General features: G+C 44.3%; 1 protein-coding gene across 2 annotated transcripts in view; it reads left to right on the top strand.

Moving 5' to 3' along the window:
- Positions 1 to 14399, top strand: part of SLC25A43 (solute carrier family 25 member 43) — a 48665-nt gene extending 34266 nt beyond the window's left edge. The window contains exons 4-5 of one of the 2 annotated variants that reach the window (XM_003918196.3): positions 11921 to 12055; positions 12768 to 14399. In XM_003918196.3, the coding sequence (XP_003918245.1) occupies positions 11921 to 12055; positions 12768 to 12968 (336 nt within the window). In that variant the 3' untranslated portion in view covers positions 12969 to 14399. The remainder of the gene's footprint in view (positions 1 to 11920; positions 12056 to 12767) is intronic. The other variant, XM_021932589.2, reaches the window with a different exon arrangement.
- Positions 14400 to 17804: the final 3405 nt, after the last annotated feature.

Here is a 17804-nt window from a genome sequence, read left to right as displayed (position 1 = left end):
ACACCTGTAATCCCAGCTACTCGGGAGGCTGGGGCAGGAGAATCACTTGAACCTAGGAGGCAGAGGTTGCAGTGAGCCAAAATCGTGCCACTGCACTCCAGCCTCAGTGACAGAGTGAGACTCCGTCAAAAAAAAAAAAAAAAAAAGTTTTAAAAAGAGGTAAAGTTGCGGCCGGGTGCAGTGGCTCATGCCTGTAATCCCAGCACTTTGGGAGGCCGAGGCAGGTGGATCACGAGGTCAGGATTTCGAGACCAGCCTGGCCAAGACGGTGAATGCCCATCTCTACTAAAAATACAAAAAAAAAATTAGCCGGGTGTCTGTAATCCCAGCTACTCGGGAGGCTGAGGCAGAGAATTGCTTGAACCTGGGAGGCAGAGGTTGCAGTGAGCTGAGATCGTGCCATTGCACTCCAGCCTGGGCAACACAGTGAGACCCCGTCTCAAAAAATAAAAAATAAATAGAGAGAGAGGTAAAGTTGAAGAAGAGGAAGAAAACAAGCAGTACACAATTGTGGAATCAGGAAAAATTTCAGGATGAGGTAGCATCAGACTTGGGCATGGGTGACTAGGGTGAGTTGATGTTGCAGTTTAAATCTGAAGGGAGTCTGCTGGCAGAATCTCCTCTTCCTTGAGGGGCTTCAGTCTTTTTTCTTTTAAGGCCCTCACTGATTGGATGAGGGCCACTCACATTATGGACAGGAATTTGTTTTACTTAAAGTCTACTGATTTAAATGTCAGACTCATCTTAAAAATGCCTTTACAGCAACATCTAGACTAGTGTTTTCCCAAATAGCTGGGTACTGTGGCCTAACCAAGTTGACATATGAAATTAATCATCACAGGGTGGCAGTGGGAAATGATACTAGGAAAACCGGTAGGGGCCAAATTGTAAAGGGTTTTGAATTCTGTTAAAATTGTCTTTAGTAAACTTCTTTGGAGAATTTGTCTTCTCAAAATGTTTTCTTTAGAAAATTGGGAATTGTTGAAGGCTTCTGAGCAAAGCAATGGTGGCATCTGATGAGTTTGGAAGGGTACTTGCCTGCAATGTGGAGGATGAGTTGGAGAGGGCAGAGACTGAAGATCAAACGATGGGTAAGGAAACTGACCCTCAAGAGAGACGATGTGAGGTACTGGGAGTAGACTTGAAAAGTATCCAACGCACAGATTATAATGCAGGTAGCAGCAAGAGATCAGACTGAGCAGTAGGCAGAGGCCAGGTCATGGAGCACCTGGTAAGCCAGATTAAACAGCCTGGAGTTTATCCTGACGATAATGGGGGACCCACTGAAGAGTTGAAGTCAAGGGAGTAAACTGATTAAATCACTCTGACTGCTAGATGGGGGATAAGGGCAGGTAGACCAGCTAGTAACAGTTGTAGTAGTATGGGCAAAAGATGATGGTGGCTCGGACTAGGGTGAGAGTGGAACGGAAGAAAAGTAAACAAATTTAGAGTCACTGGAACTTGGCTAGTGATGGATTAGATCAGAGAAAGGTGAGAGACAGAGAAAACTTAAAGGTAACTCAGGTTTTGGGCCTGAGCAAGTAGGTTGATGACAGTGCCATTTGCTGACATGAGGAAAACTAGAGGACGGTCAAGATTGGAGTGGAGCAAAATCAAGAGTTCTGATTAGGACATAAAAAGTTTCAGATGTTCAGTAGACTTCTGAGTGGCAATGTCAAGTAGGTAGTTGACAACATGATCCTGTCGCTCAGAGGAGAGATACAGATAGAAATTTGGAAATCATCAAGCAGAGGAGAACAGAAAGAAGGCCAGCGCAGTTGAAGGGTTTTGTGACCCTTGGGTAACAAAAGAGTGACCCAAGATAAAGTTGAAAAGGTGGAAGGGTCGGGCATGGTGGTGCATGCCTGTGGTCCCAGCTACTAGGAAGGCTGAGGCAAGAGGATCACTTGAGCCCAAGAGTTCTGGACTGTAGAGCACTAAGCTAATGAGATGTCCACATTAAGTTCAGCATCACTATGGTGACCTCTTGGGAGTGGGGGACCACGAGGTTGCCAAAGGAGGGGTGAACCAGCCCAGGTTGGAAACAGCAGATCAAAACTCCCGTGCTGATCAGTAGGTGGGATTGCACCTGTGAATAGCCTGTGTTGCCCACTCCAGCCTGGGCAACACAGTGACACCACATCTCTGCTAAAAAAAAATTTTTTTTTTTTTTGAGACAGAGTCTGCTGCGACATCCAGGCTGGAGTGCAATGGTGCGATCTTGGCTCACTACAACCTCTGCTTCCTGGGTTCAAGCCATTCTCGTGCCTCAGCCTCCCAAGTAGCTGGGACTACAGGCATGCACCACCACACCTGGCTAATTTTTGTGTTTTTAGTAGAGATGGTGTTTCACTATATTGGCCAGGCTGGTCTCAAACTCCCAACCTCAAGTGATCCGCCCACCTTGGCTTCTCAAAGTGCTGGGATTACAGGTGTGAGCCACCACACCCAACCTAAAAAATATTTAAAAAGAAAAAAAAAAGGTGGGCAGAGCAGATCATATAGGACCTTGTAGCCTACAAGCATGCTGGAACCACTTCCTACTGGCTCAGGAAAACTGACTGTTAAATTTCAGGAAATTTGGGAGCTGGTTGACTTCACATTTGGCAGCCTGAAATCAGCCACAGTAGGGGTACTGACGCTGTTGAAATTGGTAAATGCTACAATTCAGCCCTTTTTCTTTATTTTCCCCCAGAGAACCAGTTGTTAAACTTTACTACCATATTAGTACTATGGCTTGTAGGCTCCAGTAAGAAATTTAGATTTTATTCTAAGAGTGATGTAAAGTCATTAAAACGTTTTAAGCAGGTGAGTAAAAGGATCTGATTTTTAAAAATCACTGTACATGGCCAGGCGCAGTGCCTCACGCCTGTAATCCCAGCACTTTGGGAGGCCGAGGCAGGTGGATCACATGAAGTCAGGAGTTCAAGACCAGCTGGGCAACATGGTAAAACCCCGTCTCTACTAAAATACAAAAAAATTAGCCGGGCGTGGTGGTGCACACCTGTAATCCCAGCAACTCAGGAGGCTGAGGCAGGAGAATCGCTTGAACCCGGGAGACAGAGGTTGCAATGAGCTGAGATTGCGCCACTGCACTCCAGCCTGGGTGACACAGCAAGACTCCATCTCAAAAAAAAAAAAAAAAAATTAATTAATCACTGTACAAGAATGGACTCTCAGCGGGAGAAGGCAAGATTGCTAGGAAAACTGCTGCAACAATCCACATACACACTGGTGCCTTGGCAGTGCAGGTAGAGTTCAGTCAAGAAATTTGGAAGATTGTTAAGGTCCTAAGACTGGATATAGATGGGCCTTGATTTATCACAAGTTGATTATAATTGACCTGTTATGTAATTCGTGTTACTTAGTGTCTTTTTGTTTTAGCTGTGGGGAGCACTAGATTACAGAATGATTCCCTTGACTCATGACTCGGGGCTTTTTACAGTTCTTACCAGAAACTGGCAGATGATAAATCAATCATCTTATTTGGTAGCAAAATAAGGAGGTTACTTTCCTGCATGAACATAATTTCCTCTTTTCAATATTTCAGTCTTACATTAGCAGGAGGAACTTGAAGGCTTGTGATTAGGCAGATTCTTTGTAAGGGAAAAGGAGGCTTAGTATCCCTTTGGTAACAGTTCTTTACTGAGAGGGTAATAAAGAAAGGAGGTTGAGTCTGAGCAATGCTAAAGGAAACACTTTAAAGTAAGACATCCAGCCATTTTGAAGACCCCTAGCCATTTTGCCTACTGTAAAATAGAACCATCTACAGTGTCTTGTGAAGAGGGAAATGAAATGAATTTTGATATTTGTCTTCTACAAAGATTCTACATTACACTGTGTAAGTCTTGATCCACCATTTTTATAACTCATGCATAAAATTATGTGAAAATGCTTTAAAAATTCCAGCCCACTCTTATACTGAGCATTTTATGTACTCATTCAGCAAACCATTCATTGAGCACCGGTCATGTGTCAGCTGCTGGTTAAGGCACTAGAGATGTGGAAATTAAAAAGACCCAGTCCTCACAGAGTTCACAGAACACTAGGAAAAACAGACATGTAAATTGGACATGATTACAGTACAATTGTGAAAGAGAACTCTTTGAAAGAGTTGTCTGTATTTATGTACCATCTCCACTCTTTCTCTTCCCATTCTTTTTTTTTTTTTTTTTTTTTTTTTTTTTTTGTCACAGATTTTCTTTTTTTTCCCCAGGCTGGAATGCAGTGGCACAATCTCAGCTTACTGCAACCTCTGCCTCCCGGGTTCAAGCAATTCTCCTGCCTCAGCCTCCCAAGTAGCTGGGACTACGACCAGGCTGGGAGATTCAGCTTGTCCATTTCATATTCTGTTTCTCACAATCATCTGTGTTTGCTTGTCACTGCACCTTAAAGAGAAGGCATAACTCAAGTTTCACCCCTCACCTTGATAGAGAATTCTTTTTTTTTTTTTTTTTCCAGACAGGGTCTTGCTCTGTTGCCCAGGCTGGAGTGCTGTGGTACAATCTTGGCTCACTGCAGCCTCAACCTCCTGGGCTCAGTCTATCCTCCTACCTCAGGAGCTACTCCCTCCTGAGTAGCTGGGACTACAGGTACATGCCACCATGCCCGGCTAATTTTTTTTTCTTTTGTAGAGATGAGGTTTCATCATGTTGCCCAAGCTGGTCTTGAACTCTTGAGATCAAGCGATCTGCCAGCCTCAGCCTCCCAAAGTGCTGGAATTATAGGCATGAGCCACCGCGCCCAGGCATTTTATATTTTTAAAGCATAGAATATTGATCCTTTGAGCTGGATTAATGAGGAAAGATATAACAATCATTAAAATAAAATAAAGAATTGTGAAATCGCATTGATTTGCATGCCACCAACCTAAAATTCTAATAACCCAGGGCTTAGTAAGCAAATTAGTCATATAAATAGCATAATTATAGGGATATTTAAACTGTTAACCTAAAGAAGCTGCTTTTAAAGCCTGCTGAAGTACCTATTTATTACTAATAATGGCTAACATTATTGACACTTATAATGTTGCTGGCACTCTTCATTGTCTTATTTAATTTTTACAGCAACTCTAAGAGCTAGGTATTATCACTCCCATTTTTGAAATAAGGAAATTGAAGCTCAGAGAAGTTAAGGAACTCACTGGGTGCGGTGGCTCACGCCTGTAACCCCAGCACCTTGGGAGGCCGAGTGGGTGGATCACTTGAGGTCAGGAGTTCGAGACCAGCTTGGCCAACATGGCAAAACCCTGTCTCTACTAAAAATACAAAAATTAGCCAGGTGTGGTGGTACGTGCCTGTAATCCCAGCTACTCAGGAGGCTGAGGCAGGAGAATCGCTTGAACCCAGGAGGCAGAGGTTGCAGTGAGCCAAGATCATGCCACTGCACTCCAGCCTGAGTGACAGAGTAAGGCCCTGTCTCAAAGAAAAAAAAAAAAAGAAAGAAAAGAAAAGTTAAGGAACTTGCTTAAGATCAAATAGCTAGTGAGTAGAGAGACAAGGGTTCCAATCCAGGTGTGTGTCATGCTGAAACCCACCTGCAGAACGTTCGTGCTCTACCTAGGCTTCCACAGATCACTCAACCATGCATGAAAGTAAGGCCTGAAAAGTGTCTCTACTAGGTTGCCCTTCATTAATCTAGTTCCAGTCATATATAATAAAATGGAGTGTCTTTCCAAAATTTCATAATTTAGATTTCATTCATTTAGGCCGACTCCCCATCTATACATACCCACTAGTTGGAATTGGCCTTTTACTATATGCTGTATTGAATGTCCGTATAGTTGGGGATCATGAGAGAAGCTGAAGTCTAACTTGGACAAGATGATGACTGGCATTGCCAGGGTTGTGCAGCAACAGTAGTGGGGTGGGGTGTCCTGCAAGGGCATGAGTTACGTGACTGTCAGGTGTGGCATAAGTTGTAGTACAAAGCCTTGGAGCCTAGAGGCCAAGGTCACAGAGTCACCAGGAGGCAGGATCCTGGAGTGCAGATTGCAGTGGCCCAGTAGGCAGAGCATCTGACCTCTAGGCCTGCCTCTGCTACGCACCAGCTGGGGGCTTTGGTTTAGTTGCTCTGCTTCTCCAGGTTGTAGGTTTTCGTTTGTGAAACGAATAATTGGAAGGGAAGATCTTAGGGTCCCTTTCAGATTTGGATCTCTGGTTTAGGGCTCTGCGTTATCAGAGCCTAAAGTAATCAAGGCCTTGGAGATCTAGTAATCAGAAGGAGAGCAAGAAAAAGCCAGCTTTCATGGTCAGGGGCAACAAAGAGGTGGCTCATGCCCGTAATCCCAGCACTTTGGGAGGCCGAGGCAGGAGGATCACCTGAGGTCAGGAGTTTGAGGCCAGCCTGGCCAACATGGCGAAACCCCACCTCTACTAAAAGTACAAAAATTAGCTGGGTGTGGTGGCATGCACCTGCAGTCCCAACTACTCGAGAGGCCGAGGCAGGAGAATTGCTTGAATCTGGGAGGCAGAGGTTGCAGTGAGCTGAGATCACATCACTACTCTCTAGCCTGAGTGACAGAGTGGGGCTCCATCTCAAAAAAAAAAAAAAAGAAGTCCAGAAAGCCTGGTTTGAATCAGTAAAATCGAGTTTTCACACTGCTTCTCTGATTGTAATTCATTCTTCTACAGATTTTTAAGGAGGGTGAAAGAGAGAAAAGCTAAGTAAAATGTGGTCCTAGCCATCACAGGTCTCATAGTGTCCTGAGGGAAAGAGACAGGAAACAACTAACAATGAAATGTGTTCATTACCTGCTGTATGACCTTGGTCAAATCACTTAACCTGTCCCTGAGCCTCAGTTTCCTCAACTGCAACAGACACATAAGCAGTCAATAAATGTCAGCAGCTATGTATCAGTAGTGGCAATAATAATATGGACTACATGTGTGATATTCTGTACTATTTCATTACATCTTAGTAAAATAGAACCATCTATCTTGTGAAGAGAGAAATGAAATGAATTTTGATATTTGTTTTCTGCAAATATCAACTGCTGGTTAAGGCACTAGAGACACGGAAATTAAAAAGACCCAGACCTCATAGAGTTCACAGAACACTGTGACAAACAGACATGTAAATTGGACATGATTACAGTACAATTGTGAAAGAGGCCTCTTTGAAAGAGTTGTCTATATTCACCGTCTCCAATCTTTCTCTTCCCATTCTTTTTTTTTTTTTTTTTTTTTTTGAGACAGAGTCTCATTCGGTTGCCTAGGCTGGAGTGCAGTGGCGTGATCTCGGCTCACTGCAACCTCCACCTCCCAGATTCAAGCAATTCTCATGACTCAGCCTCCTGAGTAGCTGGGATTACAGGTGCCCACCACCATGCCCCGCTAGTTTTTGTATTTTTAGCAGAGACAGGGTTTCGCCATATTGGCCAGGCTGGTCTCGAACTCCTGACCTCAGGTAATCCACTTGCCTTGGCCTCCCAAAGTGCTAGAATTACAGGCGTGAGCCACCGTGCCCAGCCCCATTCTCTCTTGAATCCATTCCAGTCAGACTTTTGCTCCCCCACCCAATAAACTTCTCTTTTATTTTTTGAGACAGGGACTCACTCTGTCGCCCAGGCTGGAGTACAGTGGCACAATCGTGGCTCACTGTACCCTCAACCTCACAGGCTCAAGCAACCCTCCCACCTCAGCCCCCCAAGTAACTGGGACTACAGGTGTGCACCACCACACCCAGCTAATTTTTATATTTTGTGCAGAGATAGGGGTCCCACTATGTTGCCCAGGCTGGTCTTGAACTCCTGGGTTCAAGCAATCCTCCCACCACGGCCTCCCAAAGTGCTGGGATTGCACATGTGGGCCACCGCACCCAGCCAGAACTTCTCTATTTATGATAACCAGTGACCTCCATGTGTTTAGATCCAATGGTCACTTCTCAGTCTTCATCTTACTGGGCCCTCAGCAGCTCACCACTCCCTCCTCCTTGACATACCACCTTCACTCGGCTTCCTGGACACCACACTTTCCTTTTTCCTTCTTCACTGAGTGCTCCTTCTCAGTCTTCTTTTCTGGGCCTACTATTCCCTTGACCTCTAAATGTGGAAGTATCCCCAGGCTCAAACCCTAACTGATCTCATCTGGTCTCCTTGCTTTAAATACCATCTGTGTACTGATGACTCCCTAATTATGTCTCCAGCCCTGACCTCTCCCCTGAACTCCAGACTCCCCAACTCCATTTGAATGGCCAACTCCCCGTCTCCATTTGAATGGCTAACAGGCATTGCACAGTTGAACTCTTGATGTTTTCACCCACCCTCAAAAAACAAACAAAAACAAAAAGCCAATCTGCTTCTCCCATAGCGTCCTCCATCTAAGTTCATGGCACTTCCATCTATCCCGTCACTCAGGCCAGAGTGTTCCCCCTGCTTTTATTTTATCCAGAGCACTCACCTCCTCTTAGTATTTGGCATAATTTGCTTATTTATTTTCTTTCTTTGTCTACTCTTCCCCTGCAATTAGAATTTCAGCTTTATAGGAACAGGGACTTTTGTCTGTTTGGTTCACTAATGTATCCTGAGTGTCTGGCATATAGTAAGTATCAAGAAATATGCAAATAAATAAATAGTCTTTAGAGGGGATAATGGGAGTATAAAAAAGAGCTAAGGAGTGCAGTCAGTATGATTGGGGTGAGTGATGCTTTTCATGCTGGAAAAGTTGTCATGAAGGGCCTTGCATGTCATTCTAAGGAGCTTAGATTTTATCCTATAGGCAGTAAAAAGTCAGCAAAGGAGTCAGTGGTCTGAACTGGAATCTTAGAAATGCGTTCTGGCTGTAGTATAAAGAATGAGGCCGGGCATGGTGGCTCACACCTGTAATCCCAGCACTTTGGGAGGCTGAGGCAGGTGGATCGCCTGAGGTCAGGAGTTCAAGACCAGCCTGCCCAACACAGGGAAACCCTGTCTCTACTAAAAATACAAAAATTAGGCAGGTGTGATAGCATGCACCTGTAATCCCAGCTACTCGGGAGGCCAAGGTGGGAGGATCATGTGAGCCCAGGAATTCGAGACCAGCCTGGGCAACATAGGGAAACCCTGTCTCTACAAAAAATACAAAAAGTAGCAGGGCATGGTGGCACATGCCAGTAGTCCCAGCTACCAGGGAGGCTAAGGTGGGAGGATCACCTGAGCCCAGGAGGTTGAGGCTGCAGTAAGCCGTGATTGCACCATTGCACTCCAACCTGGGAAACAGAGCGAGACTCTGTCTCAAAAAAAAAAAAGAAAGAAAAGAAGAAAAGGAAAGAAAAGAAAAAAGAAAAGAAAATAATTGAAAAGGACAAGAGTGGGTCCAAGAGGCCAGTAACAGACTGCTGCAGTAATGCCCACATGAGATTTTGGTAGCCTGAATTATGGGAGTGCCAGTGGGGATGGAGAGGAGGAGCTGCATTTGAGAAATGCTCTATTTAGAAGACGAGATTGATAGGACTTGATGGTTGCTTGGATAGGGCAGTAAGGGTGGGCAAAATGAAGGAATCTCAGGTTTCTGGTTTGAGGTAGCTTGTTAAACAGTTGGGCCGTTCATCACTGAGATAAGAAATACAGAAGAAAGAATAAATCTGACACTGTCAAGGAGAAAGGCAACAATGGGTTCTAGGTGTGTCGAGTTTTGAGTACTTGTGTACTATCCAGGTAGAGCTGCCCAGTAGGCAGTTGGGTGCTTGGTTTTGGAGGTCAGTGGGAGGTCAGAGCCAAAGATAAAGATTTGGGAGCCATCTGCCTGTAGGAGGTGTTTAAAGCGAAAGCTATGGTAGAATTTCCTAGAAAAGGTATATAAATTGAGGAGGACCAAAAGAGTTGCTGGATATCAGTGCCAAATATTGCCCCCTAAAAAATCCAGTAATAGGCCAGGTGCGGTGGCTCAAGCCTGTAATCCCAGCACTTTGGGAGGCCGAGACGGGCGGATCACGAGGTCAGGAGATCGAGACCATCCTGGCTAACACGGTGAAACCCCGTCTCTACTAAAAAAAAACAAAAAACAAAAAACTAGCCGGGCAAGGTGGTGGGCGCCTGTAGTCCCAGCTACTTGGGAGGCTGAGGCAGGAGAATGGTGTAAACCCAGGAGGCGGAGCTTGCAGTGAGCTGAGATCCGGCCACTGCACTCCAGCCTGGGCGACAGAGCGAGACTCCGTCTCAAAAAAAAAAAAAAAAATCCAGTAATAATATAGCCAAAAAGAGCCACTGGATTTGGCAACCTGGAGGTCGACAATGGAATGCATTTCATTTATTCAAATGTTTATTAAATATCTTCTGTGTGTTAAGGATACTAAGGATACAGAAGTCAATAAAACAGACCAAAAATCCCTCCTTACATGTAGCTGAAATTCTAGTTGCAGGGAAGGAGCAGGTAAATAAAGGAAATAAGTAAATTATTCCAAGTATTAAAAGGCAGTGAATGCTCTGAAGGTTAGATAAGCTGCCTCGGGTCACAGGGCCAAGTAAGTGAAGAAACTAGGACTCGAAATGAACCTGCTCAACTCCAGAGTTGTGCTCTTCTTAGTGTTGTACCACACCTCCTCTCCCACATTGATAGTCTTGCTTTCATTGCCACAGAATGCCATACCGCCCCAACTAAATGTTTCAGAAACAAACCAAAGTACATGCATAGCTTAATCTAAACTCAACACCATTTCTGAAAGCCAGGTATGAGGGGACATCCCCTTCATAGTGGACAGGTAGTACCAGTTTTATATGTAGATGGTATATTGAAAAGTCATTTCATCTGATCGTAAAATTATTTTTCTAAGAGGATGGCTGGATGCAGTAGCTCATGCCTGTAATCCTAGCACTTTGGGAGGCCGAGGCAGGCGGATGACTTGAGGCCGGGAGTTTCAGACCAGCCTGGTCAACATCGTGAAACTCCATCTGTACTAAAAATATAAAAATTAGCCAGGTGTGGTGTTGTGCACCTGTAGTCCCAGATACTCGGGAGGCTGTGACAGGAGAATCACTTGAACCTGGGAGGTGGAGGCTGCCACAGGAGAATCACTTGAACCTGGGAGGTGGAGGCTGCAGTGAGCCGAGATCATGCCACTGCACATCAGCCTAGGCAACAGAGTGAGATTCTGTCTCAAAAAAATAATATTATTAAAGGATAAAACGTTCCTTTCAGAGATGGAGCATTTTGGTAATAATAGGGTTCGGTCAGGATGGCTCTGAAGGTGGTGATGATATCCAAGGGGTGGCCAAAATGGTATAAAGGTGAGGATCACTGAAGCCAAAGGCCAGAAACTGGTCATGGGCTAGGTCATCTTTATAGATGCCAAAGTTACCTAAGATGATGGCGAGGCTAGGAGGGGGTGAGCCACCAGGTGTCACAGTCTTTAATGAATGTGGGAGAGTGGCCAGATTAGTAGATAATAGCAGGCCAAGGAGTACGGTTCAGTGACATCAGCCCCAGCTAAGTGCTTCTGTCATGAGAGTGAAGGAGGAAGGGTTTGGGAACAGCAACAGAGAGCGAGAAGAATGCCACCATCGCTCTGCTCCCCACCCTGTCACATCTATGAGGTGGAGAAATGAACAGCCTCCACTTGGGAGCTCCACAGGGGAAGGACCAGTAAAGACAAGGAAACAGAAGAAGACTTTAAAAAGGCTAAGGGCATGGGATTATGTTTATCATGTCCAGAAGGCATAGGTTGGGAGGGAATGTAAGTATGAAATTGAATCTGTCCCTAATGTCTGCTTCCATCCAGGCAAAATAAACCACAAATATATGGACAGGGTATCATGATTGTATTGCATGTTAATATCCATTCTAAGCCCATAGAACAAGAAGAACCCCACAGCAGCCATTCTTTGCCATCATCTTGGCCAGGAGCCCAGCGTCCAGAGTGTAGACTTGAGACTCTGGCTCCTTCTGCTAGGACATTTATTTCCTAGTGTTTCAATCACCTCATCCCAGCTTCTGTTCCCTGCCAGGCTCAGAGCCCCTACCTCCCACACAGCGGAGGAGTAGATGTCCATTTCTCAGGAGCAGTGGACTGCTTCCGGCAGATAGTGAAGGCCCAGGGGATCCTGGGGCTCTGGAATGGATTGACAGCCAATTTACTGAAGGTGAGAAGAGCCACCAGTCTCCGCTGCTCCTCTGCCTCTTCCAATTCTACCCTCTTCTTTTGTCACCCCCAACCCCCACCACAGTTTGCTTGGAAAACCCCCTCTAGCACTAATGGGTAGCACAAGGCCCATGAATGCACACTGTCTGTCAGCCCTGTAGAGAAGGGAACCTGTGCAGTGGTGGAGTATCTTATACCCCATTCCAGAGGAGCTGAGCATTTAGTGCAGAGATACCTAATATGGAGGTTCATGGGCCCCTAAGGGGAACCTAACCCCTCATCCTAAAATTCTATGCAAAAATATATGTGTATATGCATATGTGCATCATATTCCCAAAGAACTCCATGACCAAAAAAAAAAAAAAAAAAAAAGTTAAGCACTCTGGACTAACCTTGCACTAGCTGGCATGTAAATGATTCCAGTCAAGGTCAGCATATAGTGACAGGCAGTATCAGATAGTCTGCGTGCATATGACCCAGATCCAGCGCCTCCCAGGCAGGTCATGCCCTTCAATCACTGTCATTCCTCTCCCAACCCACACCGAACCAGTTTTCCTTTTGCCATCTTCCCTGATTCCAAAAAGTTACCATTTGTGTTGCCACCACCATTATCTCACTTTACAAGATAATTTACTCTGATCCAAGTTGACTGCAGACACATTGATGTTTTCTTTTTAAGAATTTAACTTGATCTTCATTTTCGGTTTTAACAGATAGCTCCGTATTTTGGAATTATGTTTAGCACCTTTGAGTTCTGCAAGAGAATCTGTCTTTATCAAAATGGTTACATTCTGTCTCCACTGAGCTATAAATTGACCCCAGGAGTCGATCAGAGTTTGCAGCCACAGGAATTACGAGAATTAAAGAAGTTCTTCAAAACGAGAAAACTGAAGTCTAAAAAACCAACTCTATAAAATGGAATGGAACTAGAAGTGCACCGACTGACAGCGTGTTGCAATCACAGATAAATGTAGCCTCATAACTGTACACCTGAGGAGGGATGAGAAGCTACTGTTATCTGCTGCTCTGGGAAATGAGACGGTTTGGCCATGCACCACCTCAAATCTCCAAACTGATGTCCCTGTGAACACCTGCACCATGAGAAGGCTTCCCAACAAGAGTGTATCATGATAGCATTCCACGAGATTTTATAACCAGAGTCTAGCAGTGATAAAATGTACAATTTATGCTCTGAATAGAAACGTGACACCAAAGAAAGGGCATTGCCATGACATCTCAAAGCAACAGGTAATTGAAGTGGCTGAGTGGATACCACGTTGTGAGGTCAGCCACTGGGTCACTTGTAGTCAATGCAAAGCTTGCACAAACCAACGTCAGCCTAGTTTCACTCAGTTTGACCAGAGACTTCCCAATACAGTCTGTTGTTGTTTTGTTTTTAGAGATAGGGTCTTGCTCTGTCACCCAGGCTGGAGTACAATGACACAATCATAGCTCACTGCAGCCTCGAACTCCTGGGCTCAAGACATCCTCCTGCTTCAGCCTCCTGAGAGTTGGGACCATAGGTGCACACCACCACACCTAGCTAATTTTATTTTTCTGTAGGGGTGGGGGGTGGGCGGGGTCTTGCTATGTTGCCCAGACTGGTCTTGAACTCCTGGGCTCATGCAGTCCTCCTGCCTTGGCCTCCCAAAGCCCTAGGATTACAGGTGTGAGCCACTGCACCCTGCCCCAGTACAATCTTTCTTGAACTCAAATTTTTGCTGACTTCTGAGTACACACACCACAGTGTAAATTATGCCTTATCAGAAACTAAATGGAAATAGCAAACATTTAAAAGCGATCACCATTGTAGTAGAGTCATCCTTATTTTTTGAAATTTGAAGCATCCCAGGCTTATAAATCTTGTGTTTCACAAAGACAGTTTATACCATGACTGCTTAATTATCCCCCCGAAGAACTTCTGATTGAAGTCATGTACAGTTCAGTGGCCTAAATTCTCTGCCTTTTTAACTTGCTTTGCAAGCCTACCCTGAAAATAAATTATTTAGTCAAGTTATTCTCAAAGATGTCCCAGTTGCCTAGAAAGGATCAAATGGAACATTTGACACACATACCCAAAAAAATGTAACTGACTATAAACAACTTTAACCTAATCATCTGTATCAAACTTCCTAAAAATCAAATTTCAGGATTGTTCCACCTTAGAGATTCTATGTAAAGTTTAAATAACTATATTTTTCAAATAGCACCTATCTATGCACTTAAAAATGCATTAATATCCAACATTAAACTGTTAATTTATACACAGACATACACTCCTACACAGAGATTTTCAGTATGTTGCAAGTATTTTTTCTGATTAAATGTATTTTCCAAAGAAAAAACGATGTGTTGGTCATTTATTGCTAGTCTGAGTTATAAAACTATGGTCAAATACATACTGGCCAAATCTGTAAACTCTCAGAGCCTTATCCTATTTAAGTATACCAAAATAATTCACTTTTCCAACTGCTGCGGCATTCTGTTTTATGGAGAATGGCAGTTAACACACACACATGGAAATCTCATCTGTAGCTCAATCTGTTAGAGTTTGGAGGGTGGCAGATTCTTTACCCAGAGTGAACAGTTCATGTTTATTACTCTTTATTTTCCTTGAAACAGACAACTTTTCAAACAGTTATGAAAGCTGCAAAAATATTTTTTCCTTTTTTTTAACTAACTCTAAAATCCTAACCTCACATTATTTCATGATAATATCTTGTGTATTCTTCCACAAGTAATTTTTTTTTTTTTGAAAAAAAAATTGTCACCCAGGCTGGAGTGCAATGGCATGATCTCAGCTCACTGCAACCTCCTCCCGGGTTCGAGAAATTCTCCAGCTTCAGCCTCCCGAGTAGCTGGGATTACAGGCACCCGCCACCATGCCTAGCTAATTTTTGTATTTTTAGTAGAAACGGGGTTTCACCATGTTGGCCAGGCTGGTCGCGAACTCCTTACCTTAGGTGATCTGCCCACGTTGGCCTCCCAAAGTGCTGGGATTACAGGTGTGAGCCACGGCACCCCGCCCTTCCACAAGTATTATTAAATAGATAGCTAAGCTCTTGCAGTTGTCATGCACAGAAATGTTTTCTGAGCTGCAGTTTTGATTTTTTCTTCATTAAATTAAGTGGAGAAAATAATATTCCTGATTTTTCTAATATCAGAAGAACTCTAAAACTTTTGTTCTGTTTCTAAAATAAACTACCAGCTAATTTCATTTTCTTGGGAGTACGAAAAGAGAGTTCTGCCTTTCTGCTGTGTGGCTGACAGTGAGCACCACACTGAACTAAGTACTTGAGAAGGATTATAAAGATGTGTGATGTAATATTGACTCAGGAGGAATTTATGGTCTTAAGGAACAAAACATACCTACATATATGAAATGACTGATTACAAAGCAAATACAAGCAAAGGCATGATAATGTAGTATCAACTGTTCAGAAGATTGCCAAGGAGCTCTATACAAACTTAGTGAATAAAAAACTAAAGGGATCATCACATGGGAGAGAGACTAGGGATCAACAGGGATTTGGGGAGGTTGTGAGTCTTTTTTTTTTTTTTTTTTAAACAGAGTCTCGTTCTGTCACCCAGCCTGGAGTGCAGAGATGCAATCTTGGCTTACTGCAACCTCCACCTCCCAGTTCAAGTGATTCTAATGCCTCAGCCCCCTGAGTGGCTGGGACTACAGGCGCCTGCCACCATGCCTGGCTAATGTTTGTATTTTCTTGGTAGAGACGGGGTTTCACCATGTTGGCCAGGCTGGTCTTGAACTCGCGACCTCAGGTGATCTACCTGCCTCAGCCTCCCAAAGTGCTGGGATTACAGGCATGGCCTACTGCACTCAGCCATGAGTCTTGAGCTAAGTTTTGAAGGAAGTTAAGGGATATGTATTGGTCACGAGTAGGAAGACATTGCAGGTTAAAGGCAGGGCATATGCAGTGTCACAGAGATGGAAGCAAGCAAAAGTGGGTCAGAGCAAGAAGAGTAGCTTTGTGCATTTATTCAATAACTGTTAGATACTACAGACACAGTGGCACAAAAGGCAGATAAGGTCCTTGCCCTCAAGGAGCTTATATTCTAGTGAGAGTGGCAGTCAATAAACAAGGAAACTCATCAATAATTTAGGTAATCATGGACTGTAATGTTACGAGGGTGCTTATATACAGGGTGCTTTATTAGAGAATTATGTGGAGGTAAGGGGACTATTTTATTTTTGGTTTTGGTTTTGTTTTGTTTGAGACAGGGTCTCCCTCTGTCACCTAGGCTGGAGTGCAGTGGCACGATTTCAGCTCACTGCAACCTCTGCCTCCCCGGCTGAAGCCACAGGGGAATATTTTAAATCACAGAGCCAGAGAAGGCTACTCTGACAGGTGACATTTGAGATGAGACCTGAAGGATGAGAATGAGCCAACTATGCAAAGAACTAGGGAGGGCTGGTCAAAGTGCAGTGGTGTTTACAAGTAATTGACCACAACCAGCTACAGATTTCTTTGTTCTTCCCACTCCCACTGCTTCACTTGACTTGCCCTACAAAAAAGAAAAAAAAAAAAAAAAAAAAAGGGCCGGCGCGGTGACTCACGCCTGTAATCCCAGCACTTTGGGAGGCCAAGGCAGGCGGATCCCTTGAGGTCAGAAATTTGACACCAGCCTGGCCAACATGGTGTAACCCCATCTCTACTAAAAACACAAAACTTAGCCAGGCGTGGTAGCACACGCTTGTAATCCCAGCTACTCAGGAGGCTGAGGCAGGAGAATCCCTTGAACCCAGGAGGTGGAGGTTGCAGTGAGCCAAGATCGCACCACTGCACTCCAGCCTGGGTGACAGAGTGAGACACTGTCTCAAAAAAAAAAAAAAAAAAAAAAAAAAAAGAAAGAAAGGAAGAAAAGAAAAGAAAAAAGAAAGAAAGAAAAGAAAAGAAAAAAGAAAGAAAGAAAAAAGAACGAGGGAGAAGAGCATTCCTGGCAGAGGGAAGAACAAGTGCAGAAGTGTGGCAGTGGGAAAGCCTTTGTGAACAGAAAGGAGGCAAGGGTAGCCAGAGTGTGGTGAGAGAGTGGGATGACATGAGATTGGAGAGAGAGCGCCAGATCTTATGTGGCCACGTGGGCCAGAACAAGAAGTCAAATTTTATTCTAAATGCTGTGGGGAGGCATTGAAGGTTTTTAAGCAGAAAAGCGACATAATCTAATTGATTTTTTAAAAGATTACTCAGTTGCTGTGTGGAGCATGGATTGGAGTGGAGCATGGATTGGAGGGAAGCAAGGCTGTAAGTGAGAGAGACCAGTTAAGAAGCAATTTCGGAAGTCCAAGCAAGAAAGGATGGCGTGGACTAGAATGGTGGCAATAAAGATGGAGAGGAATGAATGAGTTCAAGATGTCTTTTGGAGGTGGACTCAGCATGATTTGCTGAAGGATTGAATGTAGGGAGTTAAAGAAAGGAATCAAGGGTGGCACCTAGGTTTTTGGTTTTTGTTTGTTTTCATGAGACAGGATATCACTCTGCTCCCCCAGGATGGAGTGCAGTGGTGCAGTGGCGCAATCTCGGCTCACTGCAACCTCCGCCTCCCAGGTTCAAGCAATCCTCCCACCTCAGCCTCCTGAGTAGCTGGGATTATAGGCATGCACCACCATGCCTGGCTAATTTTTGTATTTTTTGTAGACATGGGATTTCACCATGTTGCCCAGGCTGGTCTCGAACTTCTGAGCTCAAGTGATCAAGGCCTGCCTCGGCCTCCCAAAGTGCTGGGATTAC

Source organism: Papio anubis, chromosome X (genome assembly GCF_008728515.1).
Source record: "Papio anubis isolate 15944 chromosome X, Panubis1.0, whole genome shotgun sequence".
Lineage (NCBI taxonomy): Eukaryota > Metazoa > Chordata > Mammalia > Primates > Cercopithecidae > Papio > Papio anubis.
Note: the sequence above shows the minus strand (reverse complement) of the source record. Positions and strands in the feature narration are given on the sequence as shown.